General features: G+C 39.0%; 1 protein-coding gene across 1 annotated transcript in view; it reads left to right on the top strand.

Annotated features, from left to right (window-relative positions):
* Positions 1 to 19,847, top strand: part of LOC145416434 (uncharacterized) — a 50,689-nt gene that overhangs the window by 10,833 nt on the left and 20,009 nt on the right. Inside the window, exons 2-3 of the mRNA XM_080285390.1 lie at positions 14,148 to 14,331; positions 19,161 to 19,334. Coding sequence (XP_080141516.1) covers positions 14,148 to 14,331; positions 19,161 to 19,334 — 358 coding nt within the window. The remainder of the gene's footprint in view (positions 1 to 14,147; positions 14,332 to 19,160; positions 19,335 to 19,847) is intronic.

Genomic DNA, 19,847 nt, shown 5'->3' with positions numbered 1-19,847 from the left:
GGGATGAGGGAAAGGCATGTTGTAGGACCTCAAAGTGGAATGGATAGAATATAGAATGAGATGGAAAGGAGGAATGATAATGGAGTGAGAATGAACATCATCATTTTTATCATCATCATATCGTCATCATCTTTGACATCATTTTCGCCATCATCATCATCATTAACATCATCATCATCATCATCCAGACCTCTTTTCCTCACCTAAGCATGGGGTGAAGTAGGGTCCAGTGGGCAAGAAAATATTATAGACCACACACACGGGACAAAAGACGAAGAAATGACGAGAAAAAACAGACGACAGGGGGGAACGAGAGAACGTGACATAGGAAAAAGGGTGAGTGAGTCCAGCTAGGTGACGGGAAGGTAGGGAGGGATGATTATTGGCAAGGAGGATGTCATTAGTCGCGAAAGGAGGTCGGGGGTGACGTAAGCAGGGGGTAACGACGACAAACAGGATATGGGTGGTGAATGCAGTGGACGGCAACAGGGAAAGCAAGACTGTGATGGAGGACGCGGAAGAATGATGGAAAAACAGGAGAAAGAAAAGGAGTGTGATGGGGAAAATAACCCAGAAAAGTGTGATGGAAATAACAGAAGAGTGTGATAAAAAAAAAAGAAAAACGAAGAAAACAAAATAGTGTGATAGGGAAATGAAGTGAAACCAGAACTGTCGTGGAGAAAACATGAGAAAACAAAAGTGTGATAAAAAAAAAAAACATTTGAAAACAGAAGAGTGTGATAGTGAACAGTGAAACCAGAAGTGAGGGTGGAGGAAACAGGAGAAAACGGAAGAATGTGATGGGGAAACAAAAGACAGAAAAGAATTATGGGGTGAACAAGAGAAAACAGATAAATGTGATGGAGAGAACAGGAGAAAACAGAAGATTATGATGGAGAAAAGAGGACAGCGATGTAGTTTGGTAATGGAAAAAGGAAACTGGTGATGAAAAGAATGTAAGGATGAAGGCAGATATATTTTGGTGAAAGTATAGGGCTTGGGTGGTGGAACAGGAGAGTGGTGGTGAAAACGGATCAGTGGTGGTGAGAACAGAGGACAGTGGTGGTGAAGAACAGAACAGTGGAAGTGAAATCAGGACAGGGGTGGTGATAACAGAGGACAGTAGTAATGAAAACAAAGAACAGATTTGAAAACAAGAGTATGGCGATAAAATGACAATAAATACAGAGGTTATAGAGAGAACGAGAGAACGCAGAAGAAAACAAAAGAACAACGGAGGTAAAAGTGAGGTGGAGAGTGGAGGTGAAAGCAGGTGGACGGTGAGAGCAAGGTGGAGCTGCTAAGTGGATTTCGTCTCCCAGGTGGATGCTGTGTGGGAGGAGATAGAGGATGGAGAGGACGTAGTTATAATGCTACTCCAGCCTTTCATCTCTCTCTCTCTCTCTCTCTCTCTCTCTCTCTCTCTCTGTCTATCTATCTATCTATCTATCTATTTCTGAGAGGATATATTCAAACGATAATCTTAAGAAGAGACAAATTAAAGAGAGAAAGAGAAGAGAGAAAAGACAAACACACACTCTTACAAAGATACAGAGAAAAAAAGAGATAGAGAGAGAGGGGGGGCGAGGAGGGAAAGGGAGCAATTAGAGAGAGGAAATGAGGGAACGAGTGTAGTGAAGTGTAGGTCTGTTGGGAGTCACGGTGGAGAGAGAGAGAGAGAGAGAGAGAGAGAGAGAGAGAGAGAGAGAGAAAATGAGAGATTTGTCAGATAAGAATAATAGACGTATCTGTAGTGAGAGTGGAGTGTTAGTAGGGATGAGAGGGAATATAAGTGGGACGAGAGGGAAGTGTAGAAGTGATGAGACGAGAGGGAAGTGTAGAATGATGAGACGAGAGGGAAGTGTAGAATGATGAGACGAGAGGGAAGTGTAGAGTGGTAAAATGAGACGAGAGGGAAGTGTAGAGTGATGAGATGAGACGAGAGGGAAGTGTAGAGTGATAAGATGAGACGAGAGGGAAGTGTAGAGTGATGAGATGAGACGAGAGGGAAGTGTAGAGTGGTGAGACGAGAGGGAGGTGTAGAGTGATGAGATGAGACGAGAGGGAAGTGTAGAGTGGTGAGACGAGAGGGAGGTGTAGAGTGATGAGATGAGACGAGAGGGAAGTGTAGAGTGGTGAGATGAAACGAGATGTGATAAGAGGGAGGAGAGAGAAGTGTAAGGGTGTAAAATGGGGAAGGGGGTCGAGGGAGGGAGATGTGTATTGATGTGACCTCGTGACCTTTGAGTGCAGCTGACCCCTAGAGCATCCCCACCCCCCGTTCCTGCATCTCTCTCTCTCTCTCTCTCTCTCTCTCTCTCTCTCTCACCTCCTCATTCTCCATAACCATTAATCTCCTCACTCACTGACTCTCCTTGGTTTTTTTTTAGGTAAATATTTTTGCGCTGGAGATTTTTTTTTTCTTTTTACTACAAGTTCAACACATTTCATCAGACATATGTTTAATTCTTGTTCCTGTAGATTTCATTCAGCTTTTTAAAAATATCCCTTGAGGTGACGAGGTTAACGAAGGCCATATCTAAGACCTCCTGTTCGAAAAACCTCCCTCAGTCTCAGATTTGCTTCATAAAATCGTCTGTAGGTAGCAAAGACTAAAATAAAAAGAGAAAAGACTTAAATGAAACGAGCAAAGACTAAAATAAAAAGAGAAAAGACTAAATTGAAATGAGCAAAGACTAAAATAAAAAGAGAAAAGACTTAAATGAAATGAACAAAGACTAAAATAAAAAGAGAAAAGACCTAAATGAAATGAACAAAGACTAAAATAAAAAGAGAAAAGACTAAATTGAAATGAACAAAGACTAAAATGAAATAGATCACATTTTACCTTTAGCATAAACTATTCAATACCGATGTTATAGAATTTACTTATTATAATCTACTAATATTCTAATGACAAAAGACGCAATTCTCAAAGTGAAGAAAAAAGAGACACAATAAAAAAATAAAAATGCTACTTTAACCAATAAGCAACACTTGTTTTTATTATAGATGTATGGAAAACTTTGAAAAACATTTAAAAAACATGAAAAACACACATCCACCACTTTGATAATTTAGAAGATAAAAATAATCCCTATGTTAAGATTAGAGGAACACTCGTGGCCTTGCATTCACTAGAGAGGTGATGTTGAATTAGTTGCAGGGTATATGGCTTGTTAACTCACTTGCCTAAAGATGACAGAACGGTGTGTGTGTGTGTGTGTGTGTGTGTGTGTGTGTGTGTGTGTGTGTGTGTGTGTGTGTGTGTGTGTGTGTGTGTGTGTGTGTGGAGAATTTTGGTGGAAACTGTGCTCAGGATTGTGTACACAGACTTAGGTAATATCCTCATGCTTGAATATTCAGTGTCGATAAAATGAAGAATATTTAACATAAGCGTTGTTGTTCTTGATGCTTCTGTTTTTTTCTTTCGTTATTATTATTATTATTATTATTATTATTATTATTATTATTATTATTATTGTCCCTTCTGCAAGTGGTGTTTGTATTGTATATAAATGTCGTCACAGTTCTTGTAATTGTGAAGGTGAACTATTATTATTATTATTATTATAGTTATTATCATCTCTCTTTCTCTTAACTTTATTTTCCCTATTAACCCATGGTATTCTATATTTTATTGCAGTTGGGATAAGTAATATAAAAACAGAGGAAATAACTTAATGACAACATTAAATTGCTGATGAAGGTATATTACAAAATTCCTTGAGTTCGCGTCATTTTTAGTTGATTCTTGCTTCTACCAGACGATTTTGGCAGCTTAGGAAACCCCCTAGTGGTGATAGAGTTTAATGAAGCCTATATCTAACCCCTCCCGTGCCTCCCCAGCCAAATAAATCGTCTGGAGAGGGCAGTGGAGAAGAGTCATTAGAGTGAAAGGATGAAAAATGTGGTTTGGCTCTCTCATTCCCCCTCCTTTCCCATCCTGCCTCTCCCTCTCTCCCTTCGCACTTCTTTCCTCTCCCCTTCCCTCCTTTCTTTCCTCCCCCTTTCCTCGCTCTCCCCTCGCTCCTTTCCTCCTCTCTTCCTCCCCATTCCTTTCCCTTTTCCCCCGTTTCTGTCCTTGCCCATTCCTTCCCCCCCCCCCGGTTCGTTTCCCCCTTCCTTCCCTCCTCTTTTATATTCTCCCCCATTCCTTCCCTCCCGCTCCCCCCTTTGCTCCCCTTCCCCCGTTCCTCTCTTCTCCTCCCTCTTCCGCCCTCTCTCCTCCCCACTCTTCCTTCCCCACCCTTCCCTTCCTTCCCTGCATCCCCTCTTCCTTTCCTCCCTTCAACCCCCCATCTTGCAAATCACACCCACTTTACAATAACCTTTGGAGTATTTTGTGTTTAAATGGCCTGCCTTCAAGGTCATAGGTCAAGGTCAGACTTACCCAATAGAGTGACCTTTTAAAGAGCATAGCAGACTGAATACGAGTTAACTTTTTCACTATTTTCCTGTGTGTGTGAAAGGAATGCTCTAGTTCCATTAATCTGATCCATTTAAAGCTTCTCTGTCTTTATCTCTGTCTATCTGTCTGTCTATCTAGCTGTGTATCTGTCTGTCTGTCTGTTTCTCTCTGACTGTCTGTCTGGCTTTTTCTATCTGTTTATCTATGTTTCTGTCTGTCTGTTTGTCTGTGTATCTGTCTGTCTGTTTATCTATCTGTCAATCTATCTGTGTAACTGTCTGTCTGTCTGTATGTCTGTATGTCTCTGTCTCTCTCTCTCTGTCTGCTGTCTGTCTGTCTGTCTGTCTCTCTCTCTCTCTCTCTCTCTCTCTCTCTTTATCTATCTATCTGTCTACCTTTCTATCAATACCTATATATATAATGGAATCAGAGTTATTTTATTCTCTCCAACCTATGACGCCTCTCTTAAAACAAAATCTCCTACAAGTAACGAAAAGAGTTTAAAGGAGTACAAAGGAGTTCATAGGAGTACAGATAACAGGAGGGTTTATTGGGCCATGACGAGGTTATCTGAAAAAAAAATAATAATAATAATTGAGTTTAAATGTGTGAAAAAAAACGCTAATTCTATATAATCCGTCCAACGTGTACGAGGAAAAAGAAGTAAGGAAAAAATTACACACATACATACACTGGCTCGACAGCTAAACATGTAAGCTAGAGAGAGAGAGAGAGAGAGAGAGAGAGATGAACCTGGATATCAAGACGCTTAAGTTCCTGCAAAGACTTCTTAAAATCTTCTTAGTATTGAAATCCAGTCTCCAGCAAACTCCAAGCTGACAACCAATAGGACGGAGTGGAGAAAGCTGGGGGAGGATGTGAGGAGGGCTGTGACAGGCTGATGATGATGATGATGATGATTTGATAAATATGTGGGTGAAAGTGATGAATAATAATGATGATAATGATTAATGATGATGGATTAGGAATTATGGACGAGAGAGAGAGAGAGAGAGAGAGGGAGAGAAATAATATACATTTTTTTCTCTCGCACAGGCAATTTATTACTTTTTTTTCAATAAGGAGAGAGATGAAAACAATAATGTTACAGCACCATCGCCTACAGTATGAACACCATTACCCCATTTGCAACCACAGCCACCATCACCACTATCCACACTACCACAACCACGCCTGCCATCACTGAATGTCACTGTCAGCTATCACAATCAACGTATATACCACATCTACCACCACCATTACCACCACCATCATTACTACCACAATCATTACCATCATTACCACCACCACCAACCCCACTCCCACTACCGCAAATGCATCCACACCTACCATCACTGTCCATAAAACCACAACTACACAATTACCACCATCAAGACCACCTAAAAAATACCATAGCTACCACTTCTACCAAGAGCACTACCACAAGTATCATCACCACTCATCACACCACCATAAATGCAACCACACACCTGCCAAACACCACACAGAAATAAACCGCACGGAATTCTTATTAAGAAAAATTTCCAAAGCAATTATCTTTTTTTTTTTTACTGATGTATTGTCTCTAAACTCACTCTCTCTCTCTCTCTCTCTCTCTCTCTCTCTCTCTCTCTCTCACACACACACACACACACACACACACACACACACACACAGAAATCGCATTAAAAACAATTTCTGAAGCGTTCATCATTTTTTTTTTTAATTGATGTATTTTCTCAGTCTTCCACCCCTCTCTCTCTCTCTCTCTCTCTCTCTCTCTCTCTCTAATCTTTGGTTGTCGCGGGTCTGAGGACAAAAGAGGATTAAGGTCGCTGCGTGTTGGCGAAAAATGTGAAAAAAATAAAGTGAATTCCTGGATCTTTTTTTTTTTTTTTTTCGATTTTTGTTTACTCCTCTCAAAAGGACAATATGACCCCCCCCAAAAAAAAATTAAACTTCAATTCATTCTTACTTCTTTCATAACTTTTTGCAATCCCTTCAGCTCGATGACGTGGCTTTATATTTCATACCTCTTGATGGCAGACGATTCTATTCAGCTAACCCCCCTTAAATCTCTCTCTCTCGCTCTCTCTCTCTCTCTCTCTCTCTCTCTCTCTCTCTCTCTATTCATCTATCTATCTATCTGTCTATCTATCTATCTATATGTCTATCTGAGGGGTGTACAAAGTTAAAAGTCTCCATAATGAATGTTAAACATACCATAGAATAACCTCACATTCGTCGCCCCACTCTTGACCCCACCCTTAACCCCTTTCATGACCTCATCCTTGATCTCACACTTTCCCTCACACTTTACCCTTTCTAGACTTCACCCTTGACCTCACTCGAGACCTCTCGACCTCTCTTGACCTCCTTCTAACACACCAACCCTGACCTCTTCCAAGCACATCACTCTTAACCTCACCCTTGACCTTACTCTCGACCTTAATCTTGACCCTATTCCTGACCTTACCCTTGACCCCACATGCCTTCTCCTCCCTCTCAGACAGCGGGGTCAACATTGTCTGCGTCTCTGTCAACACACTCAGACCACTCAAGCCCCGATGGCCCTTGTGTAGAGTCAGACCAAACGGTAGTGCTGTTAAGAGCGTGATGAGAATATTGATGTGGCAGTGTTGAAATGTTTTTTATTAGTAACTGTAACCTTCTTTATCATTATTTTGTGGTGCCACGATGTATTTATTTCGTTATTTATTTATTTACCTGTTTATTTCTACTCTGTGTAATATTTGCCTTTATGGGTTGTCATTTTTTTTTTTATACTGCCATATTTTCTTTATGAGTGGTGTACCTATTGCGAATTGAGGTTTGTGCGAGTTGGTCTCCTCTCTCTCTCTCTCTCTCTCTCTCTCTCTCTCTCTCTCTCTCGGTTTAGGTGTTATGGGGATTTTTTTTTTTTTTTTTTTGGCGAGAGATTACTTTTTCTCTCCTACTTGGAAATGTAGATTGTGTTTTTTTAAGTGGCTACGGTTTTGTGTGTGTGTGTGTGTGTGTGTGTGTGTGTTTTCAGATGCTGTGATATTGCTTCTGCGAATGACTACAAAATTCCTCTCCATTTTGGTTGTAGAAATAATGTTGTTTAATCTCTTTATTTATTTATTATTTTTAAAGTAACTGTATGCGGTAATCTGTCTTTAAGGTAGGCTAAATGGGTGAGAAAGAACTCCCTACGATATAGCTTAACCTTTTCATTACCGTGGCGTCTTCCTTGCTTTCTTATTTCAATCTTAAGACGATTTGCTTCATCTGAGGGGAGACATTTTGAAGTCGAAGAGTTAGAGATTCCAATATTGATTTCTTCAGTGCCAAAACCCATTACCAGGACGAATTAAATTGTTTTTGATAGAAAGAATATGGTTTTAGAATGCAAAGGGTGATTCCAAGTGATGAAGAGGAGAGGAAGATGAGGAAGAAGAGAGGAAGATGAGGAAGAGGAAAAGGGGATGAGTAAGAGGAGAGGAAGATGAGGAAGAGGATAGGAAGATGAGGAAGAAGATGAGGAAGAAGTGGAAGAGGATAGAAAAATGAGGAAGAGGAGAGGGAGGTGAAGAAGATGGAGTGGGGTGAGGGACGAGGGTTGGATGTGTATGAGAAAAGGTAATGTCGTAAAACCAGGGATCGGTAATGAGTAGGGACACAGTTAGCATCCACACAGTTAGGCATCCTTTACATAGCCTGTGGTGCCATGTACAGTATAAACAAATATTCATGTACAATTATATGCAGAAGTTTCCTATATTTTTCTTCCCATCAGTAGCTCATATATCAGTTTTGTTAGAAGGAAACAGTTCTTTAGATGTAACTGCTTAATTAACCAAGCGATTTTAGTGACTACATAACAACCTTCCCCAAACTAATGTGGTGTTATGGGTTAATGAAGCTCGGGAGGAGGGACTGTCTACCTATCTGCCTATCTATCTGTCTTTTTATCTATCTATCTATCCATAGCCACACGCCTTAAGATAAATAGAGATAGGAGGAACTGAGTTATAGAATTATTCATAAGCCCAACGTGGGATTCATTATAGCGACTGAATAGTTTAACAGAACTAAGTAGATACGGGTGCTAAATATATTATATGCAAAGGAAAAAATTGCATTTTTTTTTCTTTCCAAACTTATATGCTTTTTTTTTTCGTAGAAGCATTTTAATTATTTACAGTATACAGTTGAGCTAAAAAATAATCTTGTAAATGCAAAAATATTTAGCGAAAGAAAGCATATAATTCATTTTAAAGGATGCAGATAGATAGGCGGAGAGATAGATAGATAGATAGACAGATAGGTACTTCAAACAGGAATGAGAGCCAGGAATCTTAACTTTTAAATACAAAAAATATATGGCGAAAGAAAATAATATCTTCCATTTTAAAGGCCAGATAGGTCGATAGACAGAGAGATAGACAGACAGACAAACAAACAGATAGATAGACGGATAGATAGACCAAACAGGAAAGAAACTCAGGAAATTTTCAAACCCACCTCCACATTATAGGCTTTCGTTCCCAAGACCTGCCTCAAACATCGACACATTTCCTCACAAATTCTCAAGCTGCTTTTCCCCGCCCTCTTTCGGTATTGGGGTCAAATACTGGGAATTGTTTTGGAAAATTCTGGGGGCAAACACTGACGGGGCTGTTATTAAATACTGGGTGGGTGGGGAGTTTTATTTTTCTCTTTATTTTCTTTCTTTCTTTCTTTTTTTGATTGCGGTCGAGGGGATGTGCACGCGTGTTGAGAGATAGATAAGAAGATTCTCCGTCTCTCTCTCTCTCTCTCTCTCTCTCTCTCTCTCTGCGTGCTCCTACTTTTTACCTCTCTTATTTGCATGTCATTAATGTTGAAAATTTCCCTATACTGTAATTTGGTCTTCATTGCTTTAGCCTCCTCAATATTATACCATGAATAATGATCAAAGCCTTTAGGGCTGAAATAAATAAATAAATAAATGCTGAGTCGGAAGCTTTGTTTTGGTTGTAACATTTACGAGGTAATCTTGTTACTACTACTACTACTACTATTACTACTACCACTACTACTGTCCTTTTACAGACCATCCTCATTTTTCACTGACAGGAAAGAAAGTTAATAAAAGAATATCAGAAAACATACATCCTTCCTCCAACCTGTCATAATATTTACCTCCCCAAAAAAGAAGGAAAGAAAGGAAATTCAGGAAAAAAGAATAGCTTGCCCCCACGACCAAATTTCCCTCCCTCATTTGCATTTAAAGTGAGATTTGACCAAGTTACTTAAGAAACTGTAGGCCAAATAATCCCGGGGAATTACAAGGCCCTGAATACACAACACAGGTGAGTTCCGTGTTGGTGGGCAGGTAAACAGGTGATCCTAGGTGATTCTGACTCTATACAGGTGATTCTGACTCTATATAGGTGATTCTAGTTTTGTATACAGGTGATTCTGGTTGTATACAGGTGATTCTAGTTTTTTACAGGTGATTCTAGTTTTTATACAGGTGATTCTACTTTTATACAGGTGATTCTGGTTTTTGTACAGGCGATTCTTGCTTTGTACAGGTGATTCTGGTTTTTGTACAGGCGATTCTTGCTTTGTACAGGTGATTCTGGTTTTTGTACAGGCGATTCTTGCTTTGTACAGGTGATTCTGGTTTTTGTACAGGTGATTCTTGTTTTTATACAGGTGATACTAATGTTGTACAGGTGAATCTGGCTTTTGTACAGGTGATTCTATTTGTATACAGGCGATACTGGCTTCTGTACAGGTGATTCTTGTTCTATACAGGTGATTCTCTTTTTATACAGGTGATTCTAGTTTTGTACAGGTGAATCTGGCTTTTATATAGGTGATTCTAGTTTGCACAGGTGATTCTAGTGTGCATACAGATTATGCTAATATTCATACTGGAAATTTTTAGGTTTTGTATGCTTGATTCTTTTTAATGGGTTGTGTGAGGTCTTTTCAGAGATTACTATAAAACGTGAAATTATTATTATTATTATTATTATTACAATTATTATTATTATTATTATTGTTATTATTATTATTATTATTATTATTATGAGAGGAGGAACTTGGAGTGGAGTGCATCTGCCTTGATATTAGTCTCACATCTGCTATACCCTTTTTTGTTCTAACTTGGCCTAAAATTGCCATCACTCCATCTTTTAATACCGGGTTGTGGCAAGAGATTAACGCTAGAATATGATGCTAGTAACGAAGAAGTGCACTGGGAAGGATGTAAAGCCACAGTATTGCCGTATTACGCCACTGAATTAGTTGAAATAAGCTGCAAAAGGACAAAAATCTAGGTCAAGTTAAGATGGAAGGACCATAGTTATCTCTTAGGCTTTAGTATATCGCTGGAATAGTAAACACAACACGTCATTTTATTTAAGAGATTGATTTCTCTCAAGTTGAATCTAATCGTCTGTTGTTGGAAAAAAAAATAGAATAAAAAAAAAATATATATATCGCCATGAATGGGCTGACCTTTTCACTGTGTAAGGCTGATTTGAATGATTTTTTTTTTTTAATCTGGACCCAGGGCTGTAGCGAGCTGAAATAATTTAACAGAAAAAAATGGCTCTAACAGCATTAGCAACGGAACACAAGTGCTATAACGGGAACAATATGCGACCGAAAAATAACATTACCACAGTACTGAAAGAAATTAATAATAATAATAATAATAATAATAGTAAAAGGATGCGACTGAGAAACTATTCCACACTAGTAAAAGAAAATTAAAACAATGGAAGAAGATGTAACAAAAAGAAAATAACATTGCCGTATTACAGAAAGAAAAAAAATGCAACTACGCAAATTATTATACCAGTACCACATTAATAACAATTAAACTAACAACAACAACAAAAGTAACAACAACGACAACAACACCACAACAACAACACGTGACTGGCTGACTGTTCCCACTCACTGTTCAATCACCTGCAAACAATATTCGGTTCTGGGGAGAGAGAACGTGTGTCCGCGCATTTAATTGATTCCGGAAACAGCTTATTGGTGGAGCCGGGTTTGATGTGCCTTTAGTTTTTCGCATTTATTCTGTACGTTTTTTCATTATGATCCTTTTAAATCATAGAAATATATATATGGCAGGTTGTTAAATTTGGAGTGGGAAATCCTAACTTGTATATATATATGGTTTTCATGTACTTCATAACTTGTTCACTTTGTATTATCGTTGTTAGGATTTAAGAGAAATGACATCTGCTGGTATATTTCAAGGTCCTTAACAATGCCTTCAAAGGGTTCTCTGTGTTTAATTACCGTAAATAATTTGTCAGTTTCCAAGATAAAATTCAAAGGATGTCTATTGCCTGCCAGAGATTTCCGTTTAGCTTAATTGCTTGATGGTACCAGGCGTCAACAATACTTTCGACGCTGTATTGTATGTGTGTATGTATATATGTCCCAGAACCCTAAACCTTGACAGATCTTTGAACAAAACTTTCCACACGCAACTACTGGAGTTCACTGGCAAATACTATACACTTGGTCCGGACTGATACATACATACCCCTTGAGGAAGCGTTTTAGCCACCTTTTGAACAACGGCTTCAACTTCTTACAAGAATCTGTCATCTCTACAACCCCAGCCTACCAGATTTCACTGAAGATCGTATCGAAGTGACTTTAAAAATTCTTAACTCCCATTCTTGACGATTTCTTCTGCACATCAGACCTCAGGATCGTCTTTGTGTTTTGATTACTTTGGGGGAGTCACTGCTACCCACCCACCAGGGAAAGTGCTTGTGTGAGTGCAGCGAGCGTAGGTGTTTATACAGGATGCCCCTTAAGTAGCTCTCCAGTACTAGAAACTCGCGTGGCACCATCTTATATGCCGAGGGGAAGGCTCAGTCGGTTGTTGTGGGCGCAGCTTTGGTATTTTAAGTAGGAAATGAATAAATGATGCAGGTGAGATTCTGATAACACTGACTAAGGCATTCCCCCAGACCCTTCCCTCACGCACATAATTATAGTTGTTTGACAAATATTTCACAAGTTCATGTCGAAAAAAGTGTGACGCATTATGTGATGTTGTAATCGGTAAACTCGCGCGTTAAGTTAGGCAATGAAAGTCAGTAGTTAAAATGGGCTTTTGAAGGCAATGGTGCTTAGTATTTTGGAGGTAATGTGCTCCTTCATGCATGCTCCTTCCTTCCGTCCCAGTTCACTTTCCAGTTTATGAGCTTATCCTTATCGTGGTTTAATTCCATGCCCTCATTCCACACCTTGATTCTCCTTTTAACCTACGTTCCCTCACCTCATTCACCTGTAGTCCTTAATTATATACCACCCTCCCCTCAAGTACTGTACATAGGCCTGATCTTCGTCCTTACTTTGGCTCGGCTGTTCTGTCTTACTTTGATCCAGCTAGTGTTGCATGGCTGTAAAAAAACAAATGACGTAATATTATGCAGATTTATAATCCCCACAGTACTGTGGAAGACTGTATTAAGAATCAGTCATTAAATAACCGTATATGGCAGACTAAAGATGTATGAAATTAACTGTAAATAATGTAACCATACAGATTATTCTGTATGTTTACATTATTCCCATACAGATCATTCCCATATTACAGAAAGCTGCATAAAGTATACTAACAACCTCGGATACAGTACTATTACGGTACTTACAGAGAAACAAAACGCCAAAGAAATAAAATTGCATCACGTACACATGCAGTCTCAGTCGTTCATCAAAACAGACAACCCGGTTTCATCTCAGCAACTTTACCAAAAATGAACTTGAACTTTTTTCCATTGAGGTCTACTTTGCCAGCTGTTTCGCGGTATTTCGTGCTTTAGAACAGCAGTGTCTCTTGTAAATTGTGTAAATGGAAGTAAGGTTAATCATTTACACTCTAACTTATTCATGTTCTTTTGATCACCAGACCCTGTTATAGAATCAGACTTGCGATTCTTTTATCCAGTGATGCTACTTTTCACCCAGCACTGCAGCTGGGGACGTGGATCGACTTCTGTGGGAAGTTTGGGATTCGGCAAAAATTGATAGCTTGGTCCTTCGTACCGTAGATATGTATAAATGTAATCAGTCCTTCTGCTGTCACTTGCTCGTCGTAAATATCGTCATCAGTTATTCCTCCATTGCCAGACCCTGTCCCAGGTATCTCTTTACTTTCGTAGTACATTTTGGTTTTATGCCCATTAACAACCTACTAAGTATATTCTAGTTTCCCTCTTTTACCTTCTTTAAAGAAGTTTTTATTTTGCCTGCGTTATTAAAAACATTGCCGTTATCTCTTCTTACTCTACTTTGGTTTCATTCATTTTGACATTTTTAATGTGTCCGACTCTTTTCGTCGATTTAACAGCTCAATCCCTGAGACCCATCAGTCCTGGGTACTGTGCATCACCATATGTCACCACTTCAGCTCTGATTCCCACCATCCATATTGACTGCATGCTAAGGCCTGCCCCATACAGGACTAGCGTATTGGTATAAGCTGGGGTGTGTTTACATGTCGGCGGGTTCACTGGGACAAGGGACCACTTCTCTCCCCATTCAGCCACCCCCTCCTCCCCCTTCATTTCTCTCTTCCAGATGGTCACGGATTACTCTCACACAAGCGCCTATGGACTACACCAAGTGGCCATCTTGATACCACTGGGTCGTTCCATCTCTAAATTCAAGTTTCTCTCCTGGTACCCACCCAGTACAACGTCCCTTTTCTTTCTTTCAGATGGTCGCAGGGGTTACTCTTCCACCAAGCCCTTGTGGACTGTGCGCGGGCAGCCATTTTAATACCGTTAGGGCGCTCCATCTACAGCTGCCTGCCCGTCACCAAATGTTCCCTCGTGGAGACCGCCTTCCTCCTCCTGGTCACCGTGTCCACCATCAACATGTTAACAACGGTATTAAGTCAAGTAAAGGAACAGTCTCTTGAGTCACGTAGGCAACCCATAGTCCAAACAAAACTAGAAGCGTCCTGGCTGCAAATTTGTTAGGCCTCTTTGGCGAGCATTATTTGGTGTTTCTGCTCCCCTGCAAGTATTTTTGTGTTCGTTTTTTCTTGGTGTTTTTCTCACTCTCTCTGTCTTTACCCCCCTGTCCTCCCCTCCTCCAGTGGTTCAGCTAAATCTAGGCCTATATTCTAAATGCTGCTTAAATCCGTAACCAGTGCAATGATTATGCCCTTTAAATATGCACAAATTGGTGAACCAGATTCATTCTAACATATTCCGACTTCATAATTCTTATTTTTATCCATTTTTTTTAAACTAGGCTTTTTAAATTCTTGATAAGTATATAAGTTCATTTTGCTAACCTATTAAATCAACCCCGGTTTCTTTATTGAAGAAAAAATTAAGACATTCATTATGAATAAATGATACCTTGCCTTTGGTTGTTCTGTATTACGTATCACATTACTGTTGTCTAAAAAAAAATAAAGATTGCTCACCTGTAAAGTTTTCCACCTAATCAAACGGAAGATGACTCAGCAGCTTTAAATTAAGTACAAAATCCTAAACTGAATATCAGGTAATATGTCTGATTGAAGGTATAGCATGAAATTTTGTATTTATTATCTACCAAAGCTCTCTTTTAATCATAGCTTTACTGTTTCTTAATACTTTGGAGCTATAATATCCTGGTAATATATTAGAAAAACTGGATACGTAAGAAAATTTTTGTGAAAACGGCGAATTCTGGTGCAGTCTTTGATAACACAGAGCCAGATACGATCCACTTCAGACTTTCAATTTCGACTGTGTTTATCAGGAGCCGCATCGTAGAATTAGTGCCTAGATAGTGCCCATTCCTCCCATCCCACCCTACAGTAAACCATTATGTAAATCACACCCAGGGTAAATCCTTGAATTTTTAATGAACGACCATGAAACGTCGCTAAAAAAGTAAAGGGACGGTCGAGCATTCACTTCCCACCACCATTTGTGTTGAGTTTGTCTTGGCAATACGGACAGTACGTTATTGTTCCCTGATCCCATTATTTGTTGACATTTTAACAGGCTTCAGTATGCAAAGTTTCTGAAGTTATTTTATGCACTGAAATTTGCCACATAATTTTCAGTATATTGTAATCTTTGTTCTGACTGGTACAAAAGCCAGATTTGTGTTCTCTTTTTATTTGGTGTTTTGTCCCTGATTTGGTATTTTGATGTCCTTCGATATTTTGTTATTTAGTTGGTGTGAAAAGATGCTGTGTTGAGTTAAATTTGTACTTGGTGTTACCTTCTTTTAGTTCAGTGCTAATTTTTTCGACCGTTTACAAGAAGTACGCTAATATCCAAGCCATCTATGACTTGGAGATGTAATACCTTTTTCAGTTGCATATTAGAATTTTTGTGTAACTCATTTTCAGTTTTGGTCATTAGTTTACTGTATAGTCAGTTACTGTAATGCATTTATGTTATTACTAAGCCCAGTATAGCCAATGATGTATTATAGTGCAACTCTAGCACCGAACAGTTTATATCTTGTGATCCAGCCCAATAGCAGTTCAGAATCACAAATCACATTATTCTAAATTACAATAAAAAGCTTATACGTGTATCATCATTCAGATATTCAAAATAACAAGTAGATATAATAGGCTACATTGTAATACCCAATCATAGTTTTTTAGTTTAGTTATTATTTTAATTATTTAGCCATTTTAAAAAATGCCTTGTTTGTTGCGTTTTTTTCTTGTAATTTCGTATATTTTGTACATTTCCAGCATAAGTGCACATTTTATTTAATATTTTTATAACAAGAAAACATGAAATTTGCCGCTCATTTTGTTGGTAATTTAAACAGATTTTTTTCATAATGCCAACACTAAAATTTATCTACTTAAAAAACTTAAATGAGGGTAGCCAGGGAGGTATTCTAGTGCTTGTGTGCTTGACTATTACATAACAGAAGTGTAATATCCTTTAGTCACCCATGATAGTGTTTTTGTATATATTGTTAACATAGTTGGTAGTTGCGGATTGAACGAGAGAGAGAGAGAGAGAGAGAGAATGGTAGAGAATATCCGCAGAGCAAGATGACACATAATGACAAACAAATCCTTCATGAGTGCAAACAAGGCATTACGACTCGGGGACGGCCATAAAGCGAGGGTGATGGAAGGAGGAGGAGGAGGAGGAGACCGAGGACGAGATGGAGGGAGGGAAGGAGGAGAGAGATGAATGGTGATGGAAGGGATTGTGGGGCATTTTTGTCGCGACCGCCTAGGGATAGAGTTTGGGATTACGTGCCTAGGAAAAGATAGATGGATTGATGGATAGAGGTTCATAGATGGATAGAAAGAAGAAAGGACATGTGATAGATAGACAGATAGAGAGTAGATAGATATAAATGGATAGATAGATGAACGGACACAAATAGGTAGATAGATGAATACATATACATAAACAGACAGAAAGACAGACAGATTGATAGATAGATAGATAGACAGACAGACAGATGGCTTGACAGAATAATAGACAGATAGAGATGTAGAGAGATAGAGAGATAGGTTGGCTGAAAACGAAATGATATATAGCCTAGATATATGGATAGATAAAATGATGGATAGATTTATAGACATAGAGAGTTGAACAGATAGACAGATAAATAGATAAGCACAAAGATACACGCATACATAGACAAACAAAGATAGTCTAACACATTGACAGATGGATGGGTATAGAAAAATGAATCAGTTAACCAAAGCCTGTGACAGTGTAGATGAGAGGAGTATATAGGGATGTAGACGTGATATATAGCTTATAGACGTAGTAAATAGGCTGGCAGTTACCTTTTATAGCACCTGTTGACCTTTGACCCCTTGTTACGGAAGCAGTTAGTACGAAATGGCCTAGTTAACACCTTTATTATAGTTACACCTTTAGCATTATAGCTTTTTTATAGCTTATTCTTGCAGATGGTGTCTGTGAGGGACGCCTTCACGTGGTGGCACTGATATGACGTCCCTCAATCCCCTCATCATCCCCCAGAAAGGAGGATGGTGGACTGCGGAAGATGGGTAGCCTCATTCTGCAGTCCACTGGGTTCACGTCTCAGATAAACATGTGACGACTACTGCTCCTACTACTACTACTACTACTACTACTACTACTGCTGCTATAATGACAGTTTTATTCAGCTCTTCAGTACGAGAGGCATTTAATAGACTGAATAAAATCGTCTGGAGGCAGCAAGAAAAATTTAGATATAACTTTTGGCGTTAAGATTCATTCCTATTTTTATACGTCTTCTGATCTTATTTCTGTTTTCATTTTCCTGTTATTTTCTTCTGTTTTCTTTAACGCTAATTCAGGCTGCTTTAACCCCCGTATTGAACTCAAGAGAATTTCCTTATTTGGTATTATTATTATTATTATTATTATTATGATTATGATTATTATTATTATTATTATCATCTTCTACTATTACTACCACTACTTTTACCACTACTACTTGTACTAGTGGTGGTAGTAGTAGTAGTACTGTTTTTATTATTATTATTATTATTATTATTATTAAGTTTCGACTCAAAGTTATCATTTTAGCTTTCTTTCGCATTTACTTATAATCTTATTTGAAAATATAAATCATTTATCAGTTCAGTTATCTCATTTTCTTCACTACGGTTATTTTATTTATATTATTATAAGAAATATATGCTTTTTATTTTCACAGTGAGCAGAGACTTCGAATATTTACAGTATTATTGTTGCATTTTAATTCATTCAGTGTTTGGTAATTTCTGGCTGGGTGGAGTTTGGGTGAAGCATTCTGGGGTGTGCCAAGAAGAGAGAGAGAGAGAGAGAGAGAGAGAGAGAGAGAGAGAATGTTAGGAGAAAAATTAAAAAAGAATAAATCCAACTTAATATCAATTTTTTAACTGTTGGTGTAACTAATTCAATTGTTAATACATATATAAAACTTGTATAATCAGTCCTTTCCCTTCATCCAGCCGTGACTCCTTCAGTTTCAGTCTCCTTCATTCATTACTCAGTTTCTTTTTACTCTCTCTCTCTCTCTCTCTCTCTCTCTCTCTCTCTCTCTCTCTCTCTCTCTCTCTCTCTCTCTCTCTCTCTCTACTCGTTCGATTTTTTCCACATACCCAATTTCCTCTTTATTCTCATTGTTCCTTTTCTATTCTTCATTCTTATCGCTTATCCTTCCTCCTTTCTTTTCTCGTCCCTTTTCTTGCTGGTCACTTACCCCTCCCTCCTCGTCCTCTTATTTCCCTTCCTCTCTTGTATTTTCTCTACTTCCTCCTTTATTTCAGTTACTCATTCATCCAGCTTTTTATTTTCTTCAGCTTTACCTTCCATCCTTCCTCTTCCACCATGCCTCTTCCTGGTGCACTACTCGTATTTTTTCTCGCCCAATTCTTAATTCTCCATGTCTCTCTTGCTTCCTGTACCCGCTCGCTATTTCTTTTACTTGCTACATATTTCATTTATTGTTTATTTTCGTTATTAAATTCATCTTCCTTCAGTTTTCCCTTCCTTGCTTGTCCCCTCTCTCGCCCACTACTCGTCCGATTCACCCATTACCATCTCATCCTCGCCTTTTTTATTTCCTCTTCTCACTCACCTGTTTTACTTACACGTTCTTTTTGTTCTTTAATTTCATCTCCCCTTCTCTCTCCCATCCTTACCTGTCCCTTCTCGGCCCACTGTTCGTCCCCTTACTCGTCCACTACTCGCCCCCTCCGTGTCCCCTCGCCCCACCTGGCTCTCCCCACCTGCAGGTCCTGAACGACGCCCCACTTCTCCCCGAGGATTCCGACCACAAACAGATGCCGCTGTTGATGGAGTCGCCACAGTGTGTGCTCTTTGGGACCTTCATGATCTGGTTCGCGTCCATCACTATTAACCTCGGCCCCACCTTCCTCTCAGGGGCACTGGCGGCCAACATAGACGTGGTGAGTGGCAAGTAAATTGTTCTAAAATGGCTTTAAATGGCTCTAAATGGCTTTAAATGGCCCTAAATGGTTCTAAATGGCTGTAAAGACTGCAAATTTCTTAGATCATGACACTTTTACATTCATCTTTTCTGGGGCCCTGGCAGCCAACATGGACGTGGTGTGTGGCTAGTAAATTATTCTAAAATGGCACTAAATGGCTGTAAATGACTCTAAAGGCTCTCAGTTTCTTATCTCATGACATTTTCACATCCATCTTCTCAAGGGCACTGGTAGGCAACATACACGTGGAGAGCGACTATACTTTCTTAAATACATCTTGAATGAATCCTTTATTTCTTCACTGGTTATCATTTGGGCCAACATCTCCCAGACCTTTCTCATATTTTATTTTAGACTTTTAAATAGATCTATAGGGCCAAACTTCAGACAATATGACCACACATTTTTGTCGTATCTTCTTGTATGTTCGTTAGTCATGATGGCAATTGGCACAGAATTATGTCAGTGTAA

The sequence above is a fragment of the Coenobita brevimanus genome, chromosome 13 (genome assembly GCF_032717465.1).
Source record: "Coenobita brevimanus isolate Jiangsu-jjx chromosome 13, ASM3271746v2, whole genome shotgun sequence".
Classification (NCBI taxonomy): Eukaryota; Metazoa; Arthropoda; class Malacostraca; order Decapoda; family Coenobitidae; genus Coenobita; species Coenobita brevimanus.
This window is presented reverse-complemented; position numbering and strand designations above follow the sequence as displayed.